The sequence below is a fragment of the Mirounga leonina genome, unplaced genomic scaffold (assembly GCF_011800145.1).
Source record: "Mirounga leonina isolate KUSES-001 unplaced genomic scaffold, KU_Mleo_1.0 Mir_454, whole genome shotgun sequence".
NCBI classification, from domain to species: Eukaryota; Metazoa; Chordata; class Mammalia; order Carnivora; family Phocidae; genus Mirounga; species Mirounga leonina.
This window is the reverse complement of record NW_023270763.1, coordinates 7392605-7417852: the sequence shown is the minus strand read 5'-3', so window position 1 is coordinate 7417852 and position 25248 is coordinate 7392605. Positions and strand designations below refer to the sequence as shown.

The window sequence follows — 25248 nt, the reverse complement described above, 5'->3', positions numbered from 1 at the left end:
CCCATGGACCAGCCCCCCGGGGTCTTCTGGTCCTTTCTGGACCCTGGTAGTCTAGCCCCCAGCCACGAATAGTCCTTATATTCCCTCCTAGAGCCAAGGCCCCTGCCCCCATTCCTGTCAAGGACACAATGGTAAGGGAAGGGCCACATCCAGTGGGTGGGGGGATGCTGGCACGGAGGGGGGGGGGCTTGGCCTCATATCCTGTCAGGCTGCCAAGGGAAGAGAGGAAACAAAAGACTTCCCCCTGCTGGGACAATGAGCCTCCCATACCTCTCCTCCCCTACTCCCACTCCTCCACCTCTCCCTTTTAGCTCTGGTCTTCAGCCCCTTCACTCTCCCTTCTCTCGTTGCCCGCTGGTAGCCTTGGCTTCTGCTGTAAGCTCTGCTGGTCCCCTTCCCACCTTCCTGTTAAGCTTGCTGCCAGTCCTCGCTGTTTCAGTCCCCCTGCAATTCTCTCCCTTCTGTCTCCGCCAAGATTGGGGGCTGGGTGGGCAAAGCTCTAGTGAGAGTAAATCACAGGCCTTTCAAGCTAGGGGCTACACAAGAGAAAGGGGCCAAAGCAAAGGACGGGAAATGCCCTCTGGCTGGCCTGGGTGAAAGAAGAAGAAGGACGTGCAGTGTCCTACAGGTCCTTGGGGGAGGGGCTGGGAGGCCTGCCTGTGTCCTGAGTGCCACAGTGGAGTCAGCCAACCTGCTGACTACTGACTGAGTGCACTGGACCGGCCACTTAACCTGAGCCTGTCTCATCTTTAAAGTAGATGTCGGGGGCGCGTGGGTGGCTCAGTCAGTTGAGCGGCTGACTCTTGATTTCAGCCCAGGTCATGATCTCAGGGTCCTAGGATCGAGCCTAGCCTCCGGCTCCATGCTCAGCAAGGAGTCCGCTTGAGGATTCTCTCTCCCTCCCTCCGCCCCTCCCTGCCCTTGCTCACACACGCTCTCTCTCACGCATGCTCTCTCTCAAATAAATAAATCTTTAAAAATAAATAAACAAATAAATAAAGTGGAGGGGCGCCTGGGTGGCTCAGTTGTTAAGCGTCTGCCTTCGGCTCAGGTCATGATCCCAGAGTCCTGGGATCAAGCCCCATATCGGGCTCCCAGCTCAGTGGGAAGCCTGCTTCTCCCTCTCCCACTACCCCTGCTTGTGTTCCCTCTTTCGCTGTGTCTCTGTCAAATAAGTAAATAAAAAAAATCTTTAAAAAAATAAAAAAAAAAGTGGATGTCAGAATACAGCCCATCCTGCCTCCCTAACAAAGTTCTTTTTTTTCCCTAAGATTTTATTTATTTTTTATTAGAGAGAGCGAGAGCAGGAGCAGGAGAGGCAGAGGGAGAAGCAGACTCCTCGCTGAGCAGGGAGCCAGACGTGGGGCTCGATCCCAGGACCCTGAGATCGTGACCTGAGCTGAAGGCAGATGCTTAACTGACTGAGCCACACAGGTGCCCTTCTAACAAAGTTCTTATGATGAATTAAATATGATAATATTTGCTTCTAAAAATAAGTAGGGCGCCTGGGTGGCTCAGTTGGTTAAGCGACTGCCTTTGGCTCAGGTCATGATCCTGGAGTCCCGGGATCGAGTCCCGCATCGGGCTCCCTGCTCGGCAGGAAGTCTGCTTCTCCCTCTGACCGTCCCCCCTCTCATGTGCTCTCTCTCATTCTCTCTCTCTCAAATAAATAAATAAAATCTTTAAATAAATAAATAAATAAATAAAAATAAGTAAATACATAAATGAAGGTGAAGTGTAAGACTTTCCTCAGCCTTCCCAACCTATAGTCTCCTCCAGCCCCCCCCCCCCCCCCCCCCCCCCGGGCCCCCCCCCCCCCCCCCCACATACCAGTAACTCCCGAAACTTTATCTCCAGCCAAAAAGCTGCCCATGAGCTCCAGACCCGTTGAGCTCAGTTCTGGTTGCCTGCATATCTTCCTCCCCTGTGGCCCCTGGTTCCCTCGCTCCTACCTAGCTACCCAGGTCTGAAACTTGAACCATTACCATAGCTAGGCTCCAAGACCTACCTGCTCTAGCATGCCCATGAACACTTCTGTCCTTTCGAGCCCTCACTGTCGTTTGGAAAAACTATGAGGTTTCTCTGCCTTCAGTCCTGATCCCTTTCAGTCTTTTCTCCAAAGTGGTACAAGTGGGATCTTTCTATACAAATCTGATGGGGTTGCCTGAAACCCTTCAGTGGTTCCCAAGGTGTTCAGGACAAGCCTGCACTCCTGGAATGTTCTTTGATCACAGAGGCTGGCCCCTGCTCTCCTCTCTAGCTCATCCATTGTCACAGTCCTAGCCATCTACACCCTGGTGTCCCAAACTCTGGCAGCTCAGGGACAATCTCACCATATCCACACTTGTGTATTTGCTGATCCTTCTGCCTTTCTTTTTTTCTTTTTTAAGAGCGAGAGAGCACACTGGGAGGGGACGGGCAGGGGGAGAGGGAGAGGGAGAATCTTAAGCAGGCTCCACGCCAGCATGGAGCCTGACTCGAGACTCAGTCTCACGACCCTGAGTCTGAGCCAAAATCAAGAGTCAGAAGCTTAACCATCTGAGCCACCCAGGTGGCCCAACTGTTCCTTCTGCCTTTAAAACCTCTCCCACCAGTCTCCTCTAGGGCTCATTCAGACAGCGTCATCTTCAGAAAGCTTACTTTTTTTCTTTTTAAAGATTTTATTTATTTGTCAGAGAGAGAGCACAAGCAGGGAGAATGTCAGGCAGAGGGAGAAGCAGGCTCCCTGCTAAGCAGGGAGGCCTATGTGGGACTTGATCCCAGAACCCTGGGATCATGACCTGAGCTGAAGGCAGACGCTTAAACCGACTGAGCCACCCAGCATCCCCCAGAAAGTTCACCTTGAACCTGCAGGTTGGATTAGGTGTGCTCTCTGGATGCCACCACTGATGCTCCACACATAACCTCCTGTGTTCTATTGAAGTTTCATGCCTACTTATTCCCCTGGGCTGTGAAGGATGACTTTGGGTCCCCAGTCCTGGTCCATAGCAAAACTTCAATAAAGAATTGCTGAGTGGGCGCCTGGGTGGCTCAGTTGGTTAAGCGACTGCCTTCGTCTCAGGTCATGATCCTGGAGTCCCGGGATCGAGTCCCGCATCGGGGTCCCTGCTCGGCAGGGAGTCTGCTTCTCCCTCTGACCCTCCCCCCTCTCATGTGCTCTCTCTCAAATAAATAAATAAAATCTTTAAAAAAAAAAAAAAAGAATTGCTGAGTGAGGGGCGTCTGACTCATGATTTCAGCTCACGTCATGATCTCATGGGTTGTGAGATGGAACCCTGTGTGGGGTTCTGCGCTCAGCAGGGAGTCAACTTGGGGTTCTCTGTCCCCCCACTCACTCTTTCTCCAAAATAAATAAATCCTAAAAAAAAGAATTGCCAAGTGAATTAAAAAATAATGATTTAAAGGAATAAGTAGTTAACACATTTACTGAGTATTTATTACAGGCCAGACCTACACTGGACTCAGCAGTGAGCACAACATATGTTGTACCTGCTTTCGTGAAACTTGGGGCCACAAACAATCAAAATACAATCACTAATAAATTAATGAAAGCTTTGACATGTGTAATAGACATGTGTCTATTACAACTTCATGTATGATGAGTTCAGCAAGATTTGGGGGGGGTCAGATAAGGAATGGATTCAGGTTTCGTGAGTCCTGAAGTTTATACAATTTGGGGAACCCATCCTAAGAAAATAAAAACAAAATTATGAACATGAAATTAGGTATAAGAATTTCACATTTAGGGGCGCCTGGGTGGCTCAGTCGTTAAGCGTCTGCCTTTGGCTCAGGTCATGGTCCCGGGGTCCTGGGACTGAGACCCGCATCGGGCTCCCTGCTCGGCTGGAGGCCTGCTTCTCCCTCTCCCACTCCCCCTGCTTGTGTTCCCTCTCTTACTGTGTCTCTCTCTGTCAAATAAATAAATAAAATCTTTAAAAAAAAAATGAATTTCACGTTTGTTTTTTTTTAAGATTTTTTATTTATTTATTTGACAGAGAGAGACACAGCGAGAGAGGGAACACAAGCAGAGGGAGTGGGAGAGGGAGAAGCAGGCTTCCCTCCGAGCAGGGAGCCCGATGTGGGGCTCGATCCCAGGACCCTGGGATCATGACCTGAGCCGGAGGCAGACGCTTAACGACGGAGCCACCCAGGCGCCCCTGTAATATTTCCTATTTCTCTACATCTCTGTCTCCCTGCTATTACGGCCAGTTGAAATTTTTTTCTTTCATTATTGAAAGTTTACAAAGATCTCACTGAGCTTTACAACTCATTCTTGGCAATGTGGAAAGCTCCACCGAATTCCTTTTGTGTAAGAGCCAGAAGATTTCAGGCCACTGCAAACATTCTTGTGCTGGGATTCACCTTAAAAACTGTTTAAATTGATGGCACTCATTAACCAGGGCAGTGGGAGGGGCCAGGTGGGTGAGGGGTGCAAAAGCTTCACGGGCTTCCAGTAACCTTAACTCTAGACATGACAGGGTGAAGCAGACCCACAGAGAGGGGGCCGGGATATGGGAAAAGGAGTGACAGTTTCTGTAATTTATGGCGAACGGGGATGATTTGTTGTTTACTACATATAGGAAAAATCCTAACACCAGCGCTGCTCCAAGTAACTCATGGTGTGGAGAGCAAAAAGAAAGCCCCAGGACCCCTGGCTGGCTCAGTCGGTAGCCCATGTGACTCTTGATCTCAGGGTTGTAAGTTCAAGCCCCACATTGGGTATAGAGATAACTTAAAAGTAAAAAAATCTTGGGTGCCTGAGTGTCTGAATCGGTTAAGCATCTGCCTTGGGCTCAGGTCGTGATCCTAGGGTCCTGGGATGGCGCCCCACGTCAGGCTCCCTGCTCAGCGGGGAGTCTGCTTCTCCCTCTCCCTCTGCCCCTCCACCTCCACTCATGCTTGCTCGCTCACTCTCTCAAATAAAGAAATTTTTAAAAATCTTAAAAAAAAAAAAAGCCCAACCAGCTGTTGGAGGTGGGGTGTGGATGCTCCACACAGGTACTCCCATGGCGATGAGTGATAGCAGCATACTGATCATGGGCAGGGAATGGGGTGATCGCCTAATATTGGGGTCGGAGGACAGGGAAAGTGCTCCAATAATAAGGAAAGGAGGTCCTGAGCTTTGTTTGGGTCTATGGAACAAGCATCCATCCAGGTAGTGACATGGCTGCTCACCTATGTAACATAATACTGTGGATAATGAATTAGCTTTCCTAGGAAGTGGTCCTGGGTGGACAGAGGGTGGAGGAAATGACCTCACACCCACAGGATAGACACTCCTGCGCATTGGAGTGCAACTCTCAGATATCATCTCCATGAAAAGGGGAAATAATGGGATTTCTGCCCCATTATAAGATCTTTGAGACCAGGAGCCATGCCTTAAAAATCTTCAAACTAGCAGTGATCACTTGGCACGCAGTAGATGCTTAATAAAGGTTTTGTTTTATTCATTCTTCTACTTTTTAAGAATTTTCTAAAGTTTATTTACTTATTTAAGTAATCTCTACACCCAATGTGGGGCTTGAACACATGACCCTGAGATCAAGAGTCACAGGTTCTTTATTCTTTTTCTTCATTTCTTCATTCTTTTATTGGTTGGTATACATCTACATTAGATATTGGGAATTGGATTACATGCTGGGAGGTGGGGGCTGAGGACCCATGACACGGGATCGGCTGGGTATTTTCTTACCTAACTTGTTCCCTTCCCTCTAGCGGAGGGGGCCTGGTTCTCAGAGATCTAGGGTTCGAATCTGCGGTGAGTTGTTAGACCTCTGCACCCCTCTGTCTCATCAGCCCTCATTCCCCCCCGTCTCATTTCCCTGTGCATCTGGGTGGGTCTCTCTCTACCAGCCAGGTCATGCAACCCACACACACACCCGGTAAGCATGAACTGCATCCCCCACCAAATGAGACAATTCAATCAATCAAGGGCCGAGGGAGGTTGAGCACAGAGCCCAGGGGGAGATAGAGACATAATTTTTAGAGGAAAGAATCTGAGTGCATAGTGAGAACAAGGAAAAGTTGTGTGTGTTCTGAGTGAGGAGGTGGGTGGATAACCTGGAGGAGAAGCTGAATAAGAGAAGGGAGACAGGGCTTGAATCAGGGAGGGAGGAGGGAATTCCCGGCCAGGGGCTGGTCTGCCTGGCTCCAGCCAAGCCGGCTGTTTCCTGCCCTCTGTGACCCCCCACCCCGGTGCAGGACCCAGGCAGGGCGACGAGGAAGGGCAGGGGTGTGGGGAGCACCACTTGTGGCAGGGAGATAAGTGCGCTGGGACAAGAGGTCATTGCAAGTCTGGCTGTCCTCTCTGCAGGGTTAGAGGCGCTTGGCCGTCCCCCCACCACACCCGCCCGCACCCTCCCCAACCCTTCAGGGCATCAAGGATTCCTCCTTCCCTCTCTCGGCTCCTAGGGAACTTCAGACTCTGTCTCCCTTAAATTTCTGAGTCTAAACCCTTTCCTTCCAGCTCTTCACTGGAGGACTCCAGGCAGCATCCCCCATCCAAACTGCTGCCCACATTATAGGTGCCCTGACCTAGAGGGGGCTGGTGGGAGGAGCACTGCTTTCCTGGACCCTCCCCTCTAACTGATGGGATTGGGGGGGAGATGGCGGCAATGAGAGGAAGGGCCCTCCCAGACATCCCGAGGGCCCCCAGGAGCCAGACAGGAAACAGCCTCGGGAAAGACAGCAGCGGCTCCGGCCCAGCCCCAGGGGTCAGGACTGCGACGGCCAGGAGCTCTCCCAGTGAGAGTGAAGACGGTGATTTGGGAATCCATCCAGACCCTTTACTCTCTCGGTCCCACCTACCTTTTATTTACTCTGCTTCCCTCGTTTCTATACTCCTCCGCATCTCAAGCCAGTTGCCCCACTTCCCAGTTTCCTGCGCTATGTTGCGCGCACAGTAGATCCCCAATACCTAATGTTTGTTGAAAGATTGTGTGACCGTTCGCTCCAGGGTCATCTAAGCTGGGGTCGCTGCCTCGGGGCCCAACGCGCCACCCTCCATCCTCAAAAACTTCCCCCAAACATGGTCCCCTGCGCCATCGGTGGGGTGGTGGGCGCATCCAGAAGTAGAATCCGAAGTCCGCAGGAAGGCTGGAGCGGCCTTAGAGTGCGTGGCGCGGGTTTACGCGCACCTCCGGGAGGCCCTCGGTGCTGCTGGATGTGTTTCTCTGCTGCCTGCTGCGTGCTGGGTTCGGACCTGCCCCGGGGGTCGCTGGGCCCCGGCCCCGACACGCGCGGTCCCCGTCGGGGCGCACGGCCACCGTGCACGTCTGGGCGGTCCCCGGGCTCCGCGCCCGCCGCCCCTCCCCCTTCCCCAAACTTTCTCCCAACTTCCCGACCTGCTCCACTCGGCGCCCCGCTCTGCTTCCCTCATGAATTATTCAGCAGCGTGCGCTCCAATCAGCGCGCCCCGGCCCCCACGCTGAGCCCGGGCTGGGGGAGGGGGGACCTCCCCCGCCTCCCCCCCCCGCGCGCCCCTCCCTCCCCGGCCAGGCGCCGCCCGGCCCAGTCCCAGCCCGGCCCAGCCCCGGCCCGCCCGGCCCCGCGCCGCAGTCTCCCTCCCTCCCGCTCGGTTCCCGCTCCGCTCCCACCCTCCCGGCCGGCGCGGAGCGCACTCGGCCCCGCGGCGCGAGCAGCACCGCTCCAGGGAGGGGGGGAGACCGCGAGCGGCCGGCCCACCCCCAGCCAGCCGGGGCGGGACCCCGAGGCCCCGGAGGGACCCCCGACTCCAGCCACGTCTCGCTCTGCGCCCGCCCGGCGCAGCCAGTGTGAAGACGCTCCCCGCCCGCCCGCGCGCGCGGCGGGGACGCGGGGCCACACCTGGGCGCCGCCGCCGGGTGCCGGTGCCGGGCGCGCCCGCATGGGCCCACGCTGAGGGCCCCGACCGAGAGTCCCGCGCGGGGAGTCGGCGTCTGCCCTCTCAGGGCGGGTTCAGACCTGGGGGGGCTAGTGCCCCCCAAACTCGGATCGGATCCAACCCAAGAGAGACGGCGCCATGGAACTCCGGGCTCTGCTTTGCTGGGCTTCGCTCGCCGCCGCCTTAGAAGGTGAGTTTCCCAGGGGGCACCCTGGCACTCGAGGGGCCCCTAAAGTTGGGCCTCGGAGTGAAGGGGCCGGCCTCTCTGCCCCTAGCCCGGCACCCCAACCCCGAACACTTCGGACCAATAGTGCTAGACCGGGCGGGGGGCGGGGAGCAGGGAGGAGGCGGCCCAGCGGGGAGTGGAGTTTTCTTTTGTTTGGGAAAGAGAAGGAGTGGAGCTCCGTCCCGGGATGTGCCCCTGCTGCAGCTTCTCAGACTCTGAGCCCTGATTCGGTACGCCCTTTTGGCAGCCTTTCCTTTTCTCCCTACTCCAATCTCTCCGAAGTTTCTGTCCCTCTTCCCACCTCTGGCAAACATGAGGAAACGTTTCTGGAGGAGGAACTGCAGACAGGGCAGAACTTCGTGCTGGCCCAGAAAACTGCCCCCACCCCCCATTCCTCAACGTTCACACCTTGATCCTGCAGTTCCCCGGGGCCTCTGGTAGGACGGCCGGCTTCTGCGCTCACTCTCCAAACGCCCAGATCTCTCCCCCAAAGCCACTGCCTCTGCTGCAGTGAGGTCCCCTCCCTGGTTGCCCCAGGCTGTCCCCCTCCCGGCCTCTTAAATGCTGTCTAGACCCCCAGCCCTGCCCGAGTTCCTTTCTCCAACCCTACAGGCCAGCAGAAACTGACCTTCACAGCCCCCTGGGACACCTGAACTTAGCCTAACTACCCATCTCTCTAAATTTCTGATTTTTCTGTGTCCCCCCCTCCCAAATGTTTCTTCATCCATGAGGCTCTTCCCTCCCCTCACCCCCTAGAGGGGGAGCCAAGAGCCCTATAAACCCTCCTCCTACAGCCCTAATCTCCTCTCAATGAGTTGTCTCCTTCCCCCCCTTCACTGCCTGGAATCAAAGGGGTCTCTGGGGGGTGGGTCAAGGGGGGAGCTGCTGAGGAGGAGGAATCAAAGGCAGTTAGAAACCCCTCTCCCCCAGGCTGGGCAGTGCTGCTCTGGGCCGAGGATCAAAGGCTGGGGATGGGGAGAGGAGACCCTTGCCCGGCTGGGAGGCAGAAGGGGAAATAACTGGGAGGAAGGCAGGCAAAGTGGGGAGAGTCCCCCCCACCCCCAGGGCGAAGTGTGGTGAGAGGGAGGCAAAGAGGCGAAGGAGAAAGGGCCTGCCACCTAGGTGCTTTCCAAGCCCGAGGCCTGCGCTAAGCGCTTTACATTTTCACCTTCACAACAGCCCTGCAGTGGGAGGGATTGTTACCCCCATTTTACGGATGGGGAAACTGAGGCTTAAAGAGGAGTTAAGTAACCTGCCCGCGGCCTCGCGCCCCGTGAAGGCAAAAGGCAGGAGGTGGAAAATGGAGGAGAGACGGCGACAGTCTGGAAGGAAGGTGGACAGGGCTGGGGAGAGATGGGAGAGGCAGAAGAACTGACAGATCAAGGCAGGCTCTCTGAGCCCGAGATAGGAGGAGAGAAAGTGAGTCGCTCCCGAGCGTGCGGAGGACAGCCCTGAAACAGACAGTGTGTAAATTGGAGACAGGAAAACACTATCCAAGCTGGAACAATGGAGGGTGGGGACGGCAGACTCTATCCACCCCCTTCCCAGAACCCGGGCATCCTGTCCCCAGCGTGCCGGGCTGGCTCCTGCCACCCCTGGGGGGCCCAGGCCTCACCTCGGCCTGGCTGGGGTCCCACCTGACCCCTTGCCCTTGAGTGGACATCAGTTGGTCCCCGGGAGGAGGCTGCCCCACCCACCCACCTTCCCTTCCCTTCTCTCCTGTGGCCCCCACAGAGCAGGGGCGGGAGTGGGGAGGGAGGCTGGGGGAACCTGGTCCCAGGTGTGCTGCTGGCTCTCCTGGGGGCCCCCCACATGGCACTGGCCTCCCAGGGGATTCCCCTACCCTCCCTCTACCCTCCACTGCCAGGGGCTCTGATGTTTCTCCTAATCCCCCCTTCCGCCAGAGCCCCACCCCTCCCTCGACGCCCCTCCCCTGAGACCAGAGCAGAGCCAGGTGTGTTCACCCCTCCGTACACACACCCCTAAAATCTCCTCCCCTTTTCCTTCCCGTAACCAAATCCAGATGTGAGGCCTCTGCAGGCAGGGGGTGGGGCGGGAACCCAAGCGTCCTGGCCTCCAGCATTTCCTCCTCTGACAGCAGGGAGAGCTCTTGGGGGGCGGCAGGGGGCGGGGGCGGCAGGGCTGGGCCTCAGGAGCGGAGTACCACCCTCAGGGATCTGAAGGACTGGAGGGTTTGGTCTGAGAAGGGGGTGTGGGGCTGGAAGAGGGGAGTGGAGTTGGGGAGAGGGAGGCGGCGGCTTCAGATTTGGGGCAGGGACTGTGGAGTGGCGGGGAGGCAGGCCCTGTAAGGAAAGGGTAGCCCCGCACCTGCTGTTCTTTGCCCTCCTCAGGTTAGGCCAGGTCGGGGCTCTGCTTTAACCCTATCTGAGCCATTTGGTCTTCCTCCCCTCTCCTCAGGGCACAGCGGTTCTCAGCGGCCTAGATCTGGGAGCCATGGACGGGACGGGGGTGGGGGGGGGGGGGGGGGGGGGGGGGCAGCCCGGTGCCTGCCAGCCATGGGGGGTGGGGTTGGCGCTCAGAAACAGAAGGACTAGAAAGGGGACAGCAGAGGGCAGGACTTGCCCCCCTCTTCATCTGTCGGCTCAGTCGGCCCCGGTTCCACCAGCTTGGAGCTAAGAGGACCCACCTGTCTCAGTCATTTCCCAGGGACCTGGTCTTCCTGGTGTCTCCCCCAGTGCTGACCGTCTGTCTGTCTGTCTGTGTTAGAGACCCTATTGAACACAAAACTGGAAACTGCCGATCTGAAGTGGGTCACGTTCCCTCAGGTGGAAGGGCAGGTAAGAGCTGGGCCCAGGAGCCGGGGCTTGGAGGGACACCCAGGGAGGAGGGACAAGGCGTGCCACCAACCCCCCACATCCCAGCAGCTGGGGCATATGTCCTCCTAGCCCTCGCCCTCAGGGGTCCCCTCCCTCTAGCCGCTCCTTGCTCTAGGACAGACATCCTCCCCACCTTCACCCCCAAGCTGACCCCCTTCTCCCCACAGTGGGAGGAGCTGAGCGGCCTGGATGAGGAGCAGCATAGCGTCCGGACCTATGAGGTGTGCGACGTGCAGCGGGCACCGGGCCTGGCCCACTGGCTGCGCACCGGCTGGGTCCCGCGCCGAGGAGCCGTCCACGTGTACGCGACGCTCCGCTTCACCATGCTCGAGTGCCTCTCCCTGTCGCGGGCCGGGCGCTCTTGCAAGGAGACCTTCACCGTCTTCTACTTCGAGAGCGATGCTGACACGGCCACAGCCTTCACGCCAGCCTGGATGGAGAACCCCTACATCAAGGTACCCGGGCGCCCGGGGCCCTGCCACCAGCCAGCATGGCCTAGGAGCAGTGGATGAGCTTCCAAGGCCCTGGGCAGGGGCAGTGGGCCCTAGAAGCAGGAGGCTCCGGTCCAGGGAGGGAAGAAGGTGGTCTGCTATGTGGAGCGGTCACGGCCAGGGCCGCTCTGGTCCCCGGGGGCGGTCGTCTGGGCCACCCTCTGCCACCTCCCACATTCTCTGATCTGAGTACGCCCTGCCCTTCAGAGACCCCTCCGTTGTGTCAGCTGATGCCTTACCCCGGAATGCCTTCTCTCTGGGTCTTCTACCCAATTCCTACTTGTCTTGGAAGCTGCAACTCCCCTGGGATGCCTCTGCTGAGGTGCCCACCCTGGGGTCTCACCTGTCCTAGGGCTCATCGTGCTTTGAATATACATACCTATCTCCTTCATTTCAGCTCCCTTGGCTTCAAGTCCTGGGCCTGGCACAGAGGAGGTGTTGATAAATGTCTGTAGGATGAGTGAATGAACAGAAAGGGGGTACGGGACAGAGGCTGGGCGCATGGTAGGAGCTCAGCAAGCATTAACGGGTAATGTTAGGGCCTGCAGGAAAGTGCACGCTAGGAAAGGTAGAGAGAAGGCTCTGGAACAGGAGCTGAGGTGGTCAGGGAGAGGGTGAGCTGGGAAGAAGAAAACAGTCCGCCTACCTGGTCCTTGGGGAGCGGAAGACCGCGGCAACGAGTCTCTTCCCTCACCTGGCAGGTGGACACAGTGGCCGCCGAGCACCTGACCCGGAAGCGCCCTGGGGCCGAGGCAACTGGCAAGGTGAACATCAAGACGCTGCGTCTGGGCCCACTCACCAAGGCTGGCTTCTACCTGGCCTTCCAGGACCAGGGAGCCTGCATGGCCCTGCTGTCCCTGCATCTCTTCTACAAGAAGTGCGCCCAGCTGACCGTGAACCTCACCCACTTCCCGGAGACTGTGCCTCGGGAGCTTGTGGTGCCCGTGGCAGGGAGCTGTGTGGCTGACGCTGTCCCCACCCCCGGCCCCAGCCCCAGCCTCTACTGCCGGGAGGATGGCCAGTGGGCCGAGCAGCCGGTCACAGGGTGCAGCTGTGCTCCCGGGTTTGAGGCCGCCGAGGGGAACACCCGGTGCCGAGGTGAGGGCTGGCGTCTTTTCTGGATAGCTTGGCTATCCAGGCAGGGAGAGTCCTATACCCAGCTCTTACAGCCACTTAACATTTCCATTTGGAACATTCTTGGCTCTCAGGGGCACTCGGAAGGCCTGTTTCCAAAGCCTCCGGCAAAGGTCTGAGCTCTCGCACCCTCTTTGTCCTAACTGTGCCTAACCCCTTTCTGGACGAGGGACGCAGGACTGTCCTCAGGATGGGGGGGGACTTGGGCTCTGAGGACAAAGGCATCATGGTCTCTATTTCATGTTCACTTCAGGTTTCCTCTGACTCCCTGATACTGAATTCTCACTCAGCTGTTTCTCTAGAGCAGGCGTTCAAAACCCGGGTTTTGTAGATAGAACGTAAGGGATCTGTGAACTTCTGTAGAGAAAGGAAATGTCATTACTGTCCCTCGTCTCTGCCTGAAATTGGCCTTGCGTGTGGAATCACAGTGACAGGGCCCAGCGGTCATTTGCACATCCTTCAAACCGTGGCTATTTTCCCAGCCCGTTACAGATGATGCAAGAATATCAAAATGCTCTTCTTGGCCCATGATGTCTTCTGTATTACAGTGGCCGTTAGACCTGCCCTTCTATCTTGTAAATAAAGAAATGCACACGTTCCTGTGGCACAAACTTGCTTTCTTCATGTTTTGATCATTGTATTTTTTTAAAAAAGATTTTATTTATTTAGGGGCGCCTGGGTGGCTTAGTCGTTAAGCGTCTGCCTTCGGCTCAGGTTATGATCCCTGGGTCCTGGGATTGAGCCCCATATAGGGCTCCCTGCTCTGCGGGAAGCCTGCTTCTCCCTCTCTTGTGTTCCCTCTCTCGCTGTCTCTCTCTCAAGCAGGGGGAGTGGGAGAGGGAGAGGCAGACACCCCACTGAGCAGGGAGCCCGATATGGGGCTCAATTCCAGGACCCTGGGATCATGACCTGAGCTGAAGGCAGATGCTTAATGACCGAGCCACCCAGGCACCCCTTGATCATTGTATTTTGATTCACTTGGTTTCCTTTGTGATCCTGTGTGTTTTGTGGTGTGCATTTATTTTTTTAATTATTTTTTTAAATGATTTATTTATATGAGAGAGAGCGAGAGCACAAGCATGGGGAGGGGCAGAGGGAGAAGGAGAAGCAGGCTCCCCCCTGAGCAGGGAGCCCGATGCGGGGCTCGATCCCAGGACCCTGGGATCAGGACCCGAGCCGAAGGCAGACGCTTAACTACTGGGCCACCCAGGCTCCCCTGTGGTGTGCATTTAAAAACATACTTCTGAGCAGGGCTCTGTGGGTTCACCAGACCGCCACAGGGTGTTTGGTGATGGTGGGAGGGTGTGTTGAGGTTAACAAAGCTTAGAGTCCCTGATCTGAAGGGAGGGTCTCCTTCTCTTAGATGTTCGGTTTCTGAGCTCTTTCCTCCCTGCTCCCCACTTTGCACTCCATGCAACCTTGGGAGCAGCCGAATGTTTCTGATGCGTGTTCTTGAACGCGGTTTCTCTTTCAGCCTGCGCCCAAGGCACCTTCAAGCCCTTGTCTGGCGAGGGGTCCTGCCAGCCGTGTCCAGCCAACAGCCACTCCAGCACCATTGGCTCACCCATCTGCCAGTGCCGCAATGGGTACTTCCGGGCCCGCACGGACTTCCGGGGTGCGCCCTGTACCAGTAAGTGACCGGCGGCCCCTGGGGTGGTGGGCGGGCACCCACTGCAGCCCCCAGCCTCCCCGGCCTTCCTCCGCTTGGCCCTGGCCTGCTGGTGCCCAGCCGAGACAAGAAGCCAGCGAGGCTGCCTGGGTGCCCCGCTGTGTGTCCCCCCCCCCCCCCCCCCCCCCCCCGGTGATCAGGTCAGCCTCTGACTCCCTGGTGTCCCGCAGCCCCGCCCTCTGCTCCCAGAAGTGTGGTTCCCCGTCTGAACGGCTCCTCCCTGCGCCTGGAGTGGAGTGCCCCCCTCGAGTCCGGGGGCAGAGAGGACCTCACCTACGCCCTGCGCTGCCGGGAGTGCCGCCCCGGGGGGTCCTGCACGCCCTGCGGAGGAGACCTGACCTTCGACCCTGGCCCCCGGGGCCTTGTGGAGCCCTGGGTGGCAGTTCGCGGGCTGCGTCCAGATTTCACCTATACTTTCGAGGTCACCGCCCTGAACGGGGTGTCCTCCTTAGCCAGCGGGCCGGTCCCGTTTGAGGCTGTGAATGTCACCACTGACCGTGAGGGTGAGACGGGGAGCCGGTGGCCGGCCAGGAGGGAGGCGGACAGCCTACGGGCCTGAAGGGGGAGAGGCAGCGGCGGGGCCCTGGGGTCGCCAGGAAGCATGGAAGGTCAGGACTTGCAGGGGGAGAGGCAGACAGAAGAGTGAAGGGAGGTGCAGACTTCAGCACGGGCAGAGAGGGTCAGAGGGAACTCCTGAAACAGCGGGAGGGCTGAGACAAGTGTAGACTCAGAGGCAGAGCTGGGAAAGACCGGGGCAGGCCTGCCACGTGCAAAGCCCCTAACGTGTCCTCCCCCTCGCAGTACCGCCCCCCGTGTCCGACATCCGGGTGACACGATCATCGCCCAGCAGCTTGAGCCTGGCGTGGGCTGTTCCCCGGGCACCCAGCGGGGCCGTGCTGGACTACGAGGTCAAGTACCATGAGAAGGTGAGACCAGGACACACCCCTAGGGGCTTGGGGTGGATAGGGGGATGTGTTCTGGGGGCCGGCTGAATTCCAGGCACCTGAGAGGCGTCTGAAGTCCAGCTGTGCTGAGTGCTGGCTGTGTGACCTTGGGCCAGCCCCTTGGCCTCTCTGAGTTCAATATCCCCAGTGTAGAACAGTTACAATAAGTGTACCGGCCCCACAGAATTGCGGCGAGGATTAAATGCCATAACGAAAGCCAAACGCACAGCACAGTGCATACGTAAATGAGCACAGAGGCCCCCCCCGCCACACCGTGGAACCAAGATGCAAGTCATGGGGGCACAGGGTGCGGGGAGAGGCGTGGGAAGAGCAGTGGAAACTGGGGGGCCCTGGCTTACGGCCAGCCTCCCCCGCACACCCCCACATCCCCCGCCGACAGGGTACAGAGGGCCCCAGCAGCGTGCGGTTCCTGAAGACGTCGGAAAACCGGGCAGAGCTGCGGGGGCTGAAACGCGGAGCCAGCTACCTGGTCCAGGTGCGGGCACGCTCTGAGGCCGGCTACGGGCCCTTCGGCCAGGAGCACCACAGCCAGACCCAGCTGGACGGTGAGCCTGGGGAGCAGGGCGTGGGCAGGGGTGCTGCCCCTCCGTCGTGCGGGAGGCCTTGCCTGTGCCCTCGAAGGACCCCTAAAGTCACATTCCCATGCTCCTCTCTCTATGAACCACAAGTCATTTTTGGCCTAGTGAGGAGAGCATAGGCTGCAGAAGCCAAAACCAACAGCTGGGAGAGAAGACCTGCCCAGTGGCTTTCCAGCTGTGTGACTCTCAGCAAAAGCCTGACCCTTAAGCCCCAACTCTCCTCCCCAAACTGGAAATATCACGAGGCCTCTCTCCCAGGGCTCCAAGGATTAACTGAGGTGACACCTGTTCATTTTTTTTAAATTCATTAGAGGGAGAGAGAGTGCAAGCATGAGCAGGGGGGAGGAGCAGAGGGAGAGGGAGAAGCAGGCTCCCCGCTGAACTGGGAGCCCGATGTGGGGCTCGATCCCAGGACCCCAGGATCATGACCTGAGCCGAAGCCAGACGCTTAACCAGCTGAACCACCCAGGCGCCTTACTTTTAAGTGTTTCTTTTTTTTTTTTTAATATATATATTTTTAAATGTTTTATTTATTTATTCATGAGAGTCAGAGAGAGAGAGAGAGGCAGAGGCAGAGGCAGAAGCAGGCTCCCCGCCCAGCAGGGAGCCCGATGCGGGACTCGATCCCAGGACCCCGGGATCATGACCTGAGCCAAAGCCAGACGCTTAACCAACTGAGCCACCCAGACGCCTGACATCTGTTCATTGTAATACGCTGGTTGGCCCAGTGACTTTCTAAACCTTTTAACAGTTTCAGACAGGATTCACATACCATACAATTCACCCTTTATTTTATTTATTTATTTTTTTTAAAGATTTTATTTATTTATTTGACAGAGAGAGAGATAGCAAGAGCAGTAACACAAGCAGGGGGAGTGGGGGAGGGAGAAGCAGGCTTCCCGCTGAGCAGGGAGCCCGATGCGGGGCTCAATCCCAGGACCCTGGGATCATGACCTGAGCTGAAGGCGGACGCTTAACGACTGAGCCACCCAGGCGCCCACAATTCACCCTTTAAAGAGACTACAGTTCAGTGGCTTTTAGTATGTCCAGAGTTGTGCAACCATCACCACGATTCATTGTAGACCACTTCAGCATCCAAAAAGAGACACCCCTTCAATCACCCCCAGCCCCCGGCAAACACTACCTTACTTTCTGTCTCTGTGGATTTGCCTATTCTGGACATTCATACAAATGGAGTCCTACGTTACGTGGCCTCTTGTGACTGGCTTCTTCCTTCAGTCGGCACAATGTTCGCAAGGTTCATCCGCGTTGGGGTGTGGATCCGTGCTGTTTATAGCTGGAAGATATTCCATTGTATGGCAATAGCATGTTTTATTCATCCATTCATCTGTTGACGGACATCTGGGTTATTTCCACGTTTTGGCTACAGACCTTTTCATTTTTAGCCCTTGGGGCCTTCTGTGGGCCACCAGTATGTATAACTGAACAAAATCAAACCTGCTCTCGCTGTAACGAGGTTGGGAAACTTCCTCCCTTGCCCTGAGGGACTTTGGAGGAGCCCACGCCGGTGGAAAGCAATTTGGAAACCACTGTGCTTTCCCGCACCTGCCACACCGCCGGGGGCCTGTTCTCGGGGAGCACAGCTCATGCCTTGAGGCTGGTGTAGGGTCCCCAGGGCCCGTCGGCTTCTTCTTTTTTTTTTTTTTTTAAGATTTTATTTATTTATTTGAGAGAGAGAGAATGAGAGTGAGTACATGAGAGGGGGGAGGGTCAGAGGGAGAAGCAGACTCCCCGCCGAGCAGGGAGCCCGATGCGGGACTCGATCCCGGGACTCCAGGATCATGACCTGAGCCGAAGGCAGTCGCTTAACCGACTGAGCCACCCAGGCGCCCCCCATCGGCTTCTTCTGATCGCAGCTTTTCTCCCCCAGAGACCGAGAGCTGGCGGGAGCAACTGGCCCTGATCGCAGGCACAGCAGTCGTGGGTGTGGTGCTGGTCCTGGTGGTCATTGTCATTGCTGTTCTCTGCCTCAGGTGAGCACTCTGGGGCACCTGGAGGCCCTTGGGAGGAGGGCCTGTGTAGATGGCTACCTGCCCTCATGCTCCAGGCAAGCCTCCCTCGATGCCCCAGGATACTTGTTTCCTCTTGGAAGCTGATCCCCGCTCCTCCTCCCCCCCGGTCCTGTCCCTCTGGAAACGCAGAGATGGGTGATTCCGTTTACCTTTTCTTTCCCATCGGCCACAGGAAGCAGAGCAATGGGAGAGAAGCCGAGTACTCGGACAAACACGGACAGTATCTCATCGGGCACGGTGGGTAGGCCTATGCTGAGGGACACGGGGCTGGGGCAGGGGCGGTGAGCCCAGAATCCCGGCCTCGGAGTGCAGGGGAGGTTGCCTCTCGGTTAACAGGACCCCGCACGGTTCCTCAGGTACTAAGGTCTACATTGACCCCTTCACTTACGAGGACCCTAATGAGGCTGTGAGGGAATTTGCGAAAGAGATCGATGTCTCCTACGTCAAGATTGAGGAGGTGATCGGCGCAGGTGAGAGGGAAGATGGCTCGGGGTAGGGGTGCGGGATGGGGCGGGAGGAGGGGGGAGGAGGGCCAGACAACAGGCAGAGGAGGGCTGACCCTCAGCATCCTTCCCGAAGGCGAGTTTGGTGAGGTGTGCCGGGGGCGGCTCAAGGCCCCGGGGAAGAAAGAGAGCTGCGTGGCCATCAAGACCCTGAAAGGGGGCTACACGGAGCGACAGCGGCGGGAGTTCCTAAGCGAGGCCTCCATCATGGGCCAGTTCGAGCACCCCAACATCATCCGCCTGGAAGGTGTGGTCACCAACAGCGTGCCCGTTATGATCCTCACCGAGTTCATGGAGAACGGCGCCCTGGACTCCTTCCTGCGGGTGAGCCCCCTGCCCCCCAGCCTCCCACGGCCTCCCACCCTCCCCCGGCAAGCCAAGGAGCTCAGGACCAGGATGGTGGGGTGCACGTCCCACCCCCTATGCCCCTCGTTCTCCCTCCAGGACAGCTAGAGTTCCCAGGACTCGCCTTTCCTGCGGCTGCGAGTGGAAATGGCCCGTCTGTGGGGCCAGCGGACCCAGGATTTGGAGGGGTGGTCATTCGTCCTCTTGACAAATGCTTCCTGAGCGCCATCTGGTGCGTCAGCCACTGTCTTAGGCCCTGGGAGTAAAGCCATGAACATCTCTGCCCTTGACAGTGGAATGGAGGAGACAGTAAACAAACAAGCTTTTAAGAAACAGTTTGGAGAAGTGGCTTGAGATGCTGGGGAAGAGCTTATTTTATTTTTGTCACTTGAACAGGTTTTACTGGGTATTATTTTATTTTTCCACTTTACTATACATCCTTTTTTAAAAACCAAAACATTTTCCTACAGAGCAAAACATTGCATTGAACAGAATTGTCACATTTTCATGGGATTATCCAGTACCCGGTCACTATTCACATTTCCCTGGTTGTCCCCCTACATGTCTCTTCCTCCTGGTTTCTCCAAACCAGGATCCAGTTCAGGATCAAGCATGGCACCCGGTGGTTATTTCTTAGAGCCTCTTCAACAGCCAGGACAGTCCCTTGTTATGACACTGACATGCTGAAAAGCTGGGCCTCTTATCCCCTTGAATGTCTCTTCCCTGTGGGGTCAGTTAGCTTGTTTCTCTAGTTAAGAGAAGATAGATCTAATGTTTTGGTAAGTCCAAAAATCACTATCTGTGGCCAGCCTCCATCGGGGGTGCTGTGTACCTTGCACAGCACCCCATCCGGAGACAGGCTACCTGGCTGTCATCAGGAGAGATGCCAAGGCAGACCCCAGGTAGTGTGATGACAGCCAGACCCTCCACAGTCGACACAAGGGTCTGTTCCGGTGGTACCAGACAAAGGTCCAGTTGCCCAGGGGAAAGGGGATTTATTTTAGAAGAGATGACTTGTGGGCAGAGAAAGAGCCAACCATGAGCAGATGGAGGAGAAGCACATTGGGGGAACCAGAGCGGGCAGGAACTCGGCATGTTCAAGAAGCAGAAAGGTCTGGGGCACCTGGGTGGCTCAGTCGGATAAGCATCTGCCTTCGGCTCAGGTCATGATCCCAGGGTCCTGGGATCAAGCCCCACGTCGGGCTCCCTGCTCAGCGGGGAGTCTGCTTCTCCCTCTGCCTCTGCCCCTCCCCTGGCTCGTGCATGCATGTGCGTGCTCTAATAAATAAATAAATAATCTTTACAAACAAAACAAAAGGCCCGAGCAGAGGAGCAGTGGTAGATCTCGATGTACGTGGTGGTCAGACGTACCACGAGATACGTACCTCGTATCCAAAGGAATTTGGATTTGATTAGAAGTTCCAGGGGAAGCCTTTGGAGGGATTTCAGCTGGAGAAGGGTGATTTTCAGAGCTCCCTTTGGTGATGCTGGGGAGTAAGAGCCAGGAGCCAGTGGGGAGACTTGCAGTCTTTTGGGGTGTGAGGGTTGTAGCAGGGTGGGGAGAAGTGGCTGGATTCGGGACATGTTTTGGAGGCAGAACCTGCTGATGGATCGTAAGTGGTGGGTGAGGGAGAAAGGAATCACAGACTCCGGGGTCTGCCCTGAGCATCTCGCCAGCAGTGTTTCCACAAGCTGACATTCCAGGCCTACCGTAGGTGCAGGCTTGGAGGATTGGTTCAGAATTCAGGTTTTGGACTCTGGCCCTGGCCCTGCTTGGCTGCCAAGGGTTCCCTGCGTGCTTGCTGAACCCAGAGTATGGGATTCTTTCACTGTGACTGGCTAGCGTATCTGGTGAGAGCAGACTCTGTCAAGATCAAGGTCAAGCTTTAGGTCTTGGTTTTGGGGCTGTGGTCATTGATCACACCCAGTTTTTCACTGCTCTCTTACAAGCTACACACAGCTGGTTCAAGAGAGCTGAGCAAGATTGCCTTGGTTCAGCACGGATGCATCTGTACCTGTAGACAGGTGGCTCCGAGCCCACACCGACTAGCAGAACTCTGTGGCTGTCCCATAAAATGAACATGTTCAATCAAAAGCATTTGTTGAGTATGCCCTGGGTGTAAAGCTCTGTATTAGACTAAATAGAAGAAAACGTTAAAGTGATCTCCTTACAACCTTTTTTTTTTTTTAATTTTTAAGATTTATTTATTTGAGAGAGAGCGTGCACAGCAGGCGATGGGCAGAGGCAGAGGGAGACAGACAACCCTCAGACTCTGTGCTGAGGGCAGAGCCTGTTGCGGGGCTCGATCTCACAACCCTGAGATCATGACCTGAGCCAAAATCAAGAGGCGGACTCCTAACTGACGAAGCCAGCCAGGCGCCCCTCCTTATAATCTTAAGCATTGTGTCGGGTTAGTGCGGTGAGAGCTGAGAGGGCTCAGAGTAAGAGAAAGGAAGAGGGCTTACCTGGGGAGTCAGCAGGACTGCCTGGCAGGGGAGCATGACATGGGTCTGCGAGTGGCAGATCTGGTTCAGAGCGCGGAAGGCGGGGGCGGGGCGGGTGAGCTGTCTTAGCCTTGTCCTGTCCCTTGTCCGATCTCCAGCTGAACGATGGCCAGTTCACTGTCATCCAGCTGGTGGGCATGCTGCGGGGCATTGCTTCGGGCATGCGGTACCTTGCTGAGATGAGCTACGTCCACCGAGACCTGGCCGCCCGCAACATCCTGGTCAACAGCAACCTCGTCTGCAAGGTGTCCGACTTTGGGCTTTCCCGGTTCCTGGAGGAGAACTCTTCTGATCCCACCTACACGAGCTCTCTGGTGAGGCCAGGGGACCCGCGTCTGAACTCAGTTCTTAGGGCCAGGTGGAGAGGGAAGCTTGGAAAGGTGGGAGGCGGAGAGTTTGACAGTTCCAATTCAGGGACTGGATATAAGCACAGACCATGGAGGGGGTGGTCAGCTTAGGGAACCCGACTTCCAGTGTCCAGGAAAAGAACAGAGTTGAGGAGCTGTGTGTCTGAGTCCCAGAAAGAAAGGAGGCCTGGGGGAAAGGCGGCGGGGGGGTGGGGGGGTGGGCGTTGAAATGCCTGGGTCCTGTGAGTCCCTCAGCTCACCTTTTCCTCTCCCGTCTTTAGGGTGGAAAGATTCCCATCCGATGGACAGCCCCTGAGGCCATTGCCTTCCGGAAGTTCACATCTGCTAGTGACGCCTGGAGCTACGGAATTGTGATGTGGGAGGTCATGTCATTTGGGGAACGGCCATACTGGGACATGAGCAATCAGGATGTAAGTGTCCCGTGGTCCTACCAAGCTTTCCTGGAATGTTCTCTCACCGGGGATATGAAGGTGGGGGGGAGTGGGATCCCCAGAGAGCTCATCACTGTTGGGTCCTTGAGGGTGGCAGAAAGTAGAGTTGATCTTTGTATCCAAGACTTTGATACAGCACGTCTAGTCACAGAAGGACACGGAGAAGGAGGGCAGGGTTGGGAAGTTACTCATCTAGATCTTGGCCCAGGAGCTACGGGGCATCCAGCCACAGCCAGCTTCGGCCCCGGCCAGGAGGACCCCCCGAGTCTGCCATTCTCGGGGCCTGTGGCACCTCTTCCAGCATCTGCTGAGTCACCTTCTTCTGGGGGTCCTTTGGCATCCTTGTTCTCCCGGGAGATCCTCACCCAGTGCTTCTACCTGTCATTCCAGGTGATCAATGCCATTGAACAGGACTACCGGCTGCCCCCGCCCCCAGACTGCCCCACTTCCCTGCACCAGCTCATGCTGGACTGTTGGCAGAAGGACCGGAATGCACGGCCCCGCTTCCCCCAGGTGGTCAGCGCCCTCGACAAGATGATCCGGAACCCGGCCAGTCTCAAAATCGTGGCCAGGGAGAATGGCGGGTGAGGACCCCAGAGGGTGGGCCTCCTTCCTGCACTCTGCCACCACCTGAGAATCCCCCGCTTCCCCCTCGGAAGTATCCAGCCCTCTGGTGGTATGTGGGATTGTCCATTGTCCCCGTCCGCTGCTCTAGGGCTGGGCTCAAAGTCCCCACCCTGACGTAGCCCCGGAACTCAGCGTGCCCCTCCCCATCCTTGCCTTGTCCAGGGCCTCACACCCGCTCCTGGATCAGCGGCAGCCTCACTACTCAGCTTTTGGCTCAGTGGGTGAATGGCTTCGAGCCATCAAGATGGGACGATACGAAGAAAGTTTCGCAGCCGCTGGCTTTGGCTCCTTCGAACTGGTCAGCCAGATCTCTGCTGAGTAAGTCGTGGCAGGTGCTGGAGGTGGCCGTTGAGAGCTAAACAGTGTCAGGGGCACCTGGGGACCAGAATCAGGCCCGCCAGTTTAGCAGGGACCTTTGGGGGCAACTCGTGGTGCCAACTCTGTTATCTAGAGCAACCCCAAAGTAGCAGCTCCGGGGGCTGAGAGCCCAGGGAATCTTCCAGCCCCGCAGTGCCCGCCTCACCTGCCTCACTCCCGTCACCCCCTTGAGTCACCTCAGCCCTGGGCCATCTTGCTCCTTATCCTGCCATGGGTATCTGTCCTTGTGCATCTATCTACATTCCAGACCCTGCTCTCACATTAACAAAGTGTCAACTCTGGCTGCTTCCTCACCCATAAAAGGAGAAGGTTGGACTGGGTTTTGGAGATCATTTCCAGCTTTAATGTTAAATGGTTTTACGGTTTCAACGCCTCCCGAACACTGTGTTCCCCTGGCTGGCCTCTCTGGTTCTCCACCTTTCTGCCTGCCCGTTTCCCTCCCAGGCTCTCTTCACAGCCCAGGTTTGAATAACACATGGAAGGAAGAGAAATCTGGAACCAGAGGGTGGGAGGCAGCCTCCCGGCCGGGCAGCTCACACACCCCGCCCCCTGCTCCCTGACTTGTTCCAGAGCCGCCCTGACACAGGTCCCTGCTCTCCATTTCCCACCTCCGCTGTTTTCCCTTATCTCAGGCTCCAGGCCTCAGGATGGGGACGGGGACGGGGACGGGGGCGGGGGGGGGGGGGGGGGGCAGCTCGTTTTCGCCCCACCCCGCCCCTTCCTCCCCACCCGCTCTTTCTCTCTCAGGCCTTTTTCCTTCTGACTTCTCCTCTAGAGCAATCTGTGCAGCCCTTCCCCCACCCTCATTTTGTGCGCTTTTCTCTCTTTTCATTCCTCCCCTTCGCTGATTCTCTGCCTTTTCCTAATCCTTGTCGGTGCCCCAAGCTGCAACTCCCCACCTCCCATCTCTGGCCAGCCCGGCTCCACCCTCTACTGCGGCTGCGCAGTCTGGCTCCTAAAGCCTCTGGAAACTGCCCGCAACTATTGGCAACTGTTGACGTGTACCCCTCCCCTGCTGGCCTTCCTGATTGGCTGACAGTCCAGAGGCGGGGCGTGGTCTCGAGCTAAGTGAACCTCCCGGGGAGTCCCTCTGGCCTCACCTAGCTCTCCCTTCTTCCCCAGGGACCTGCTCCGAATTGGAGTCACTCTGGCGGGACACCAGAAGAAAATCCTGGCCAGTGTCCAGCACATGAAGTCCCAGGCCAAGCCTGGAGCCCCAGGCGGTGGGTCGGGAGCACCAGCCCCCCAGTACTGACCTGCACCTGCTTGTCTGACCCCACCGCTCCGGAGCTGCAGGAACTCCCGGCTGGGGACACAGCTCCCCTTCTTCCTGGGGCAGAGTCGGATGGGGACCCAAGAGGCCGCCATACCTGGGCCCCACTGGATTGCACTTTGAACCCATGGGGGTGGGGAGCTGGCAATTTGGAGAGACAGGATTTGAGGATTCTGCCATAGGAGTGTAGAAATCATCACATGCCCCCCAGGCGGGAAGCCCTTCCCTCAGGATTGGGTGTGACCAGAGGGAAAGGAAGCGCCTCTAATCTGCCAGCTTCCCAGGGGTGGTTGGGCACGATTCCCACAGCCTCCCTCTGATCCCCAGTTAGGGCCCCACGTGCCCCTCCTCACCTCGAAGGGCCAATGCACTGCCCTGCAGACCAAAGAGAAGAGGGTGACTAGCCTGTGAGCTCGGGAGCGGAGCGCACCCGTCGTGGCGGGAGGCGGGAAGGGGCGTCGCGGCCCAGTGACAAAATCATTGGACCCAGATGTCCCCAACCTTGCTGCTGTCTTCCCGAACTCAGTTTTCCCTTGTAAATGCCCCTCCCCCATCTGCTGCCTTCATATTGAAGGTTTTTGAGTTTTATTTTTTGTTTCGGTCTTATTTTTTCTCCCCCTCCCCATTTTTTGTTGTTTCTTGTTGTTTTGTTTTTCTACTGTCCTTGTCATAACTTTCTGTGTTGGGGGGGGGGAACCTGTTTCGTTATTGACTCCTTCGCCCAGGGTAAAACAGGGACTCATCGTCGTGTCTGTTTCCGGAACAGTGCCTTGGTCGCACCACAACTCCCAGACACTTTCCTGCCCCCAAGTAGCCCCAAGCTGTGTCCGTGAGGGGGTGTGGGGGGGTGATGTGGTGGTGGAAACCAGAGACAGACACCGGTGCTTGGAGGGGTTCTTAAATTATATTTAAAACAATTTTTTTTGTATAAATAAAAGAAAATGGGAAGCGATGCAGTCCTGGGGGTGATTGGGAGTGGGGGATGGACTGGGTTTCTGCAGAGACTGGGGCCTGGGTATGGAGG

At 56.8% G+C, this 25248-nt stretch overlaps 1 protein-coding gene across 1 annotated transcript; it reads left to right on the top strand.

Annotated features, from left to right (window-relative positions):
• Nucleotides 1–7549: 7549 nt before the first annotated feature.
• Nucleotides 7550–24812, top strand: EPHB4 (EPH receptor B4). Its single transcript, XM_034988533.1, has 17 exons — nt 7550–8051; nt 10815–10885; nt 11092–11379; nt 12117–12513; nt 14024–14179; nt 14389–14721; nt 15020–15144; nt 15563–15728; nt 17653–17755; nt 17967–18031; nt 18151–18264; nt 18374–18621; nt 21246–21461; nt 21776–21925; nt 22337–22530; nt 22736–22891; nt 24074–24812. Exons 1-17 carry the CDS (start codon nt 8000–8002, stop codon nt 24204–24206), a joined length of 2967 nt encoding a protein of 988 aa, XP_034844424.1. The 5' UTR covers nt 7550–7999; the 3' UTR covers nt 24207–24812.
• The last annotated feature ends 436 nt before the right edge of the window (nt 24813–25248 follow it).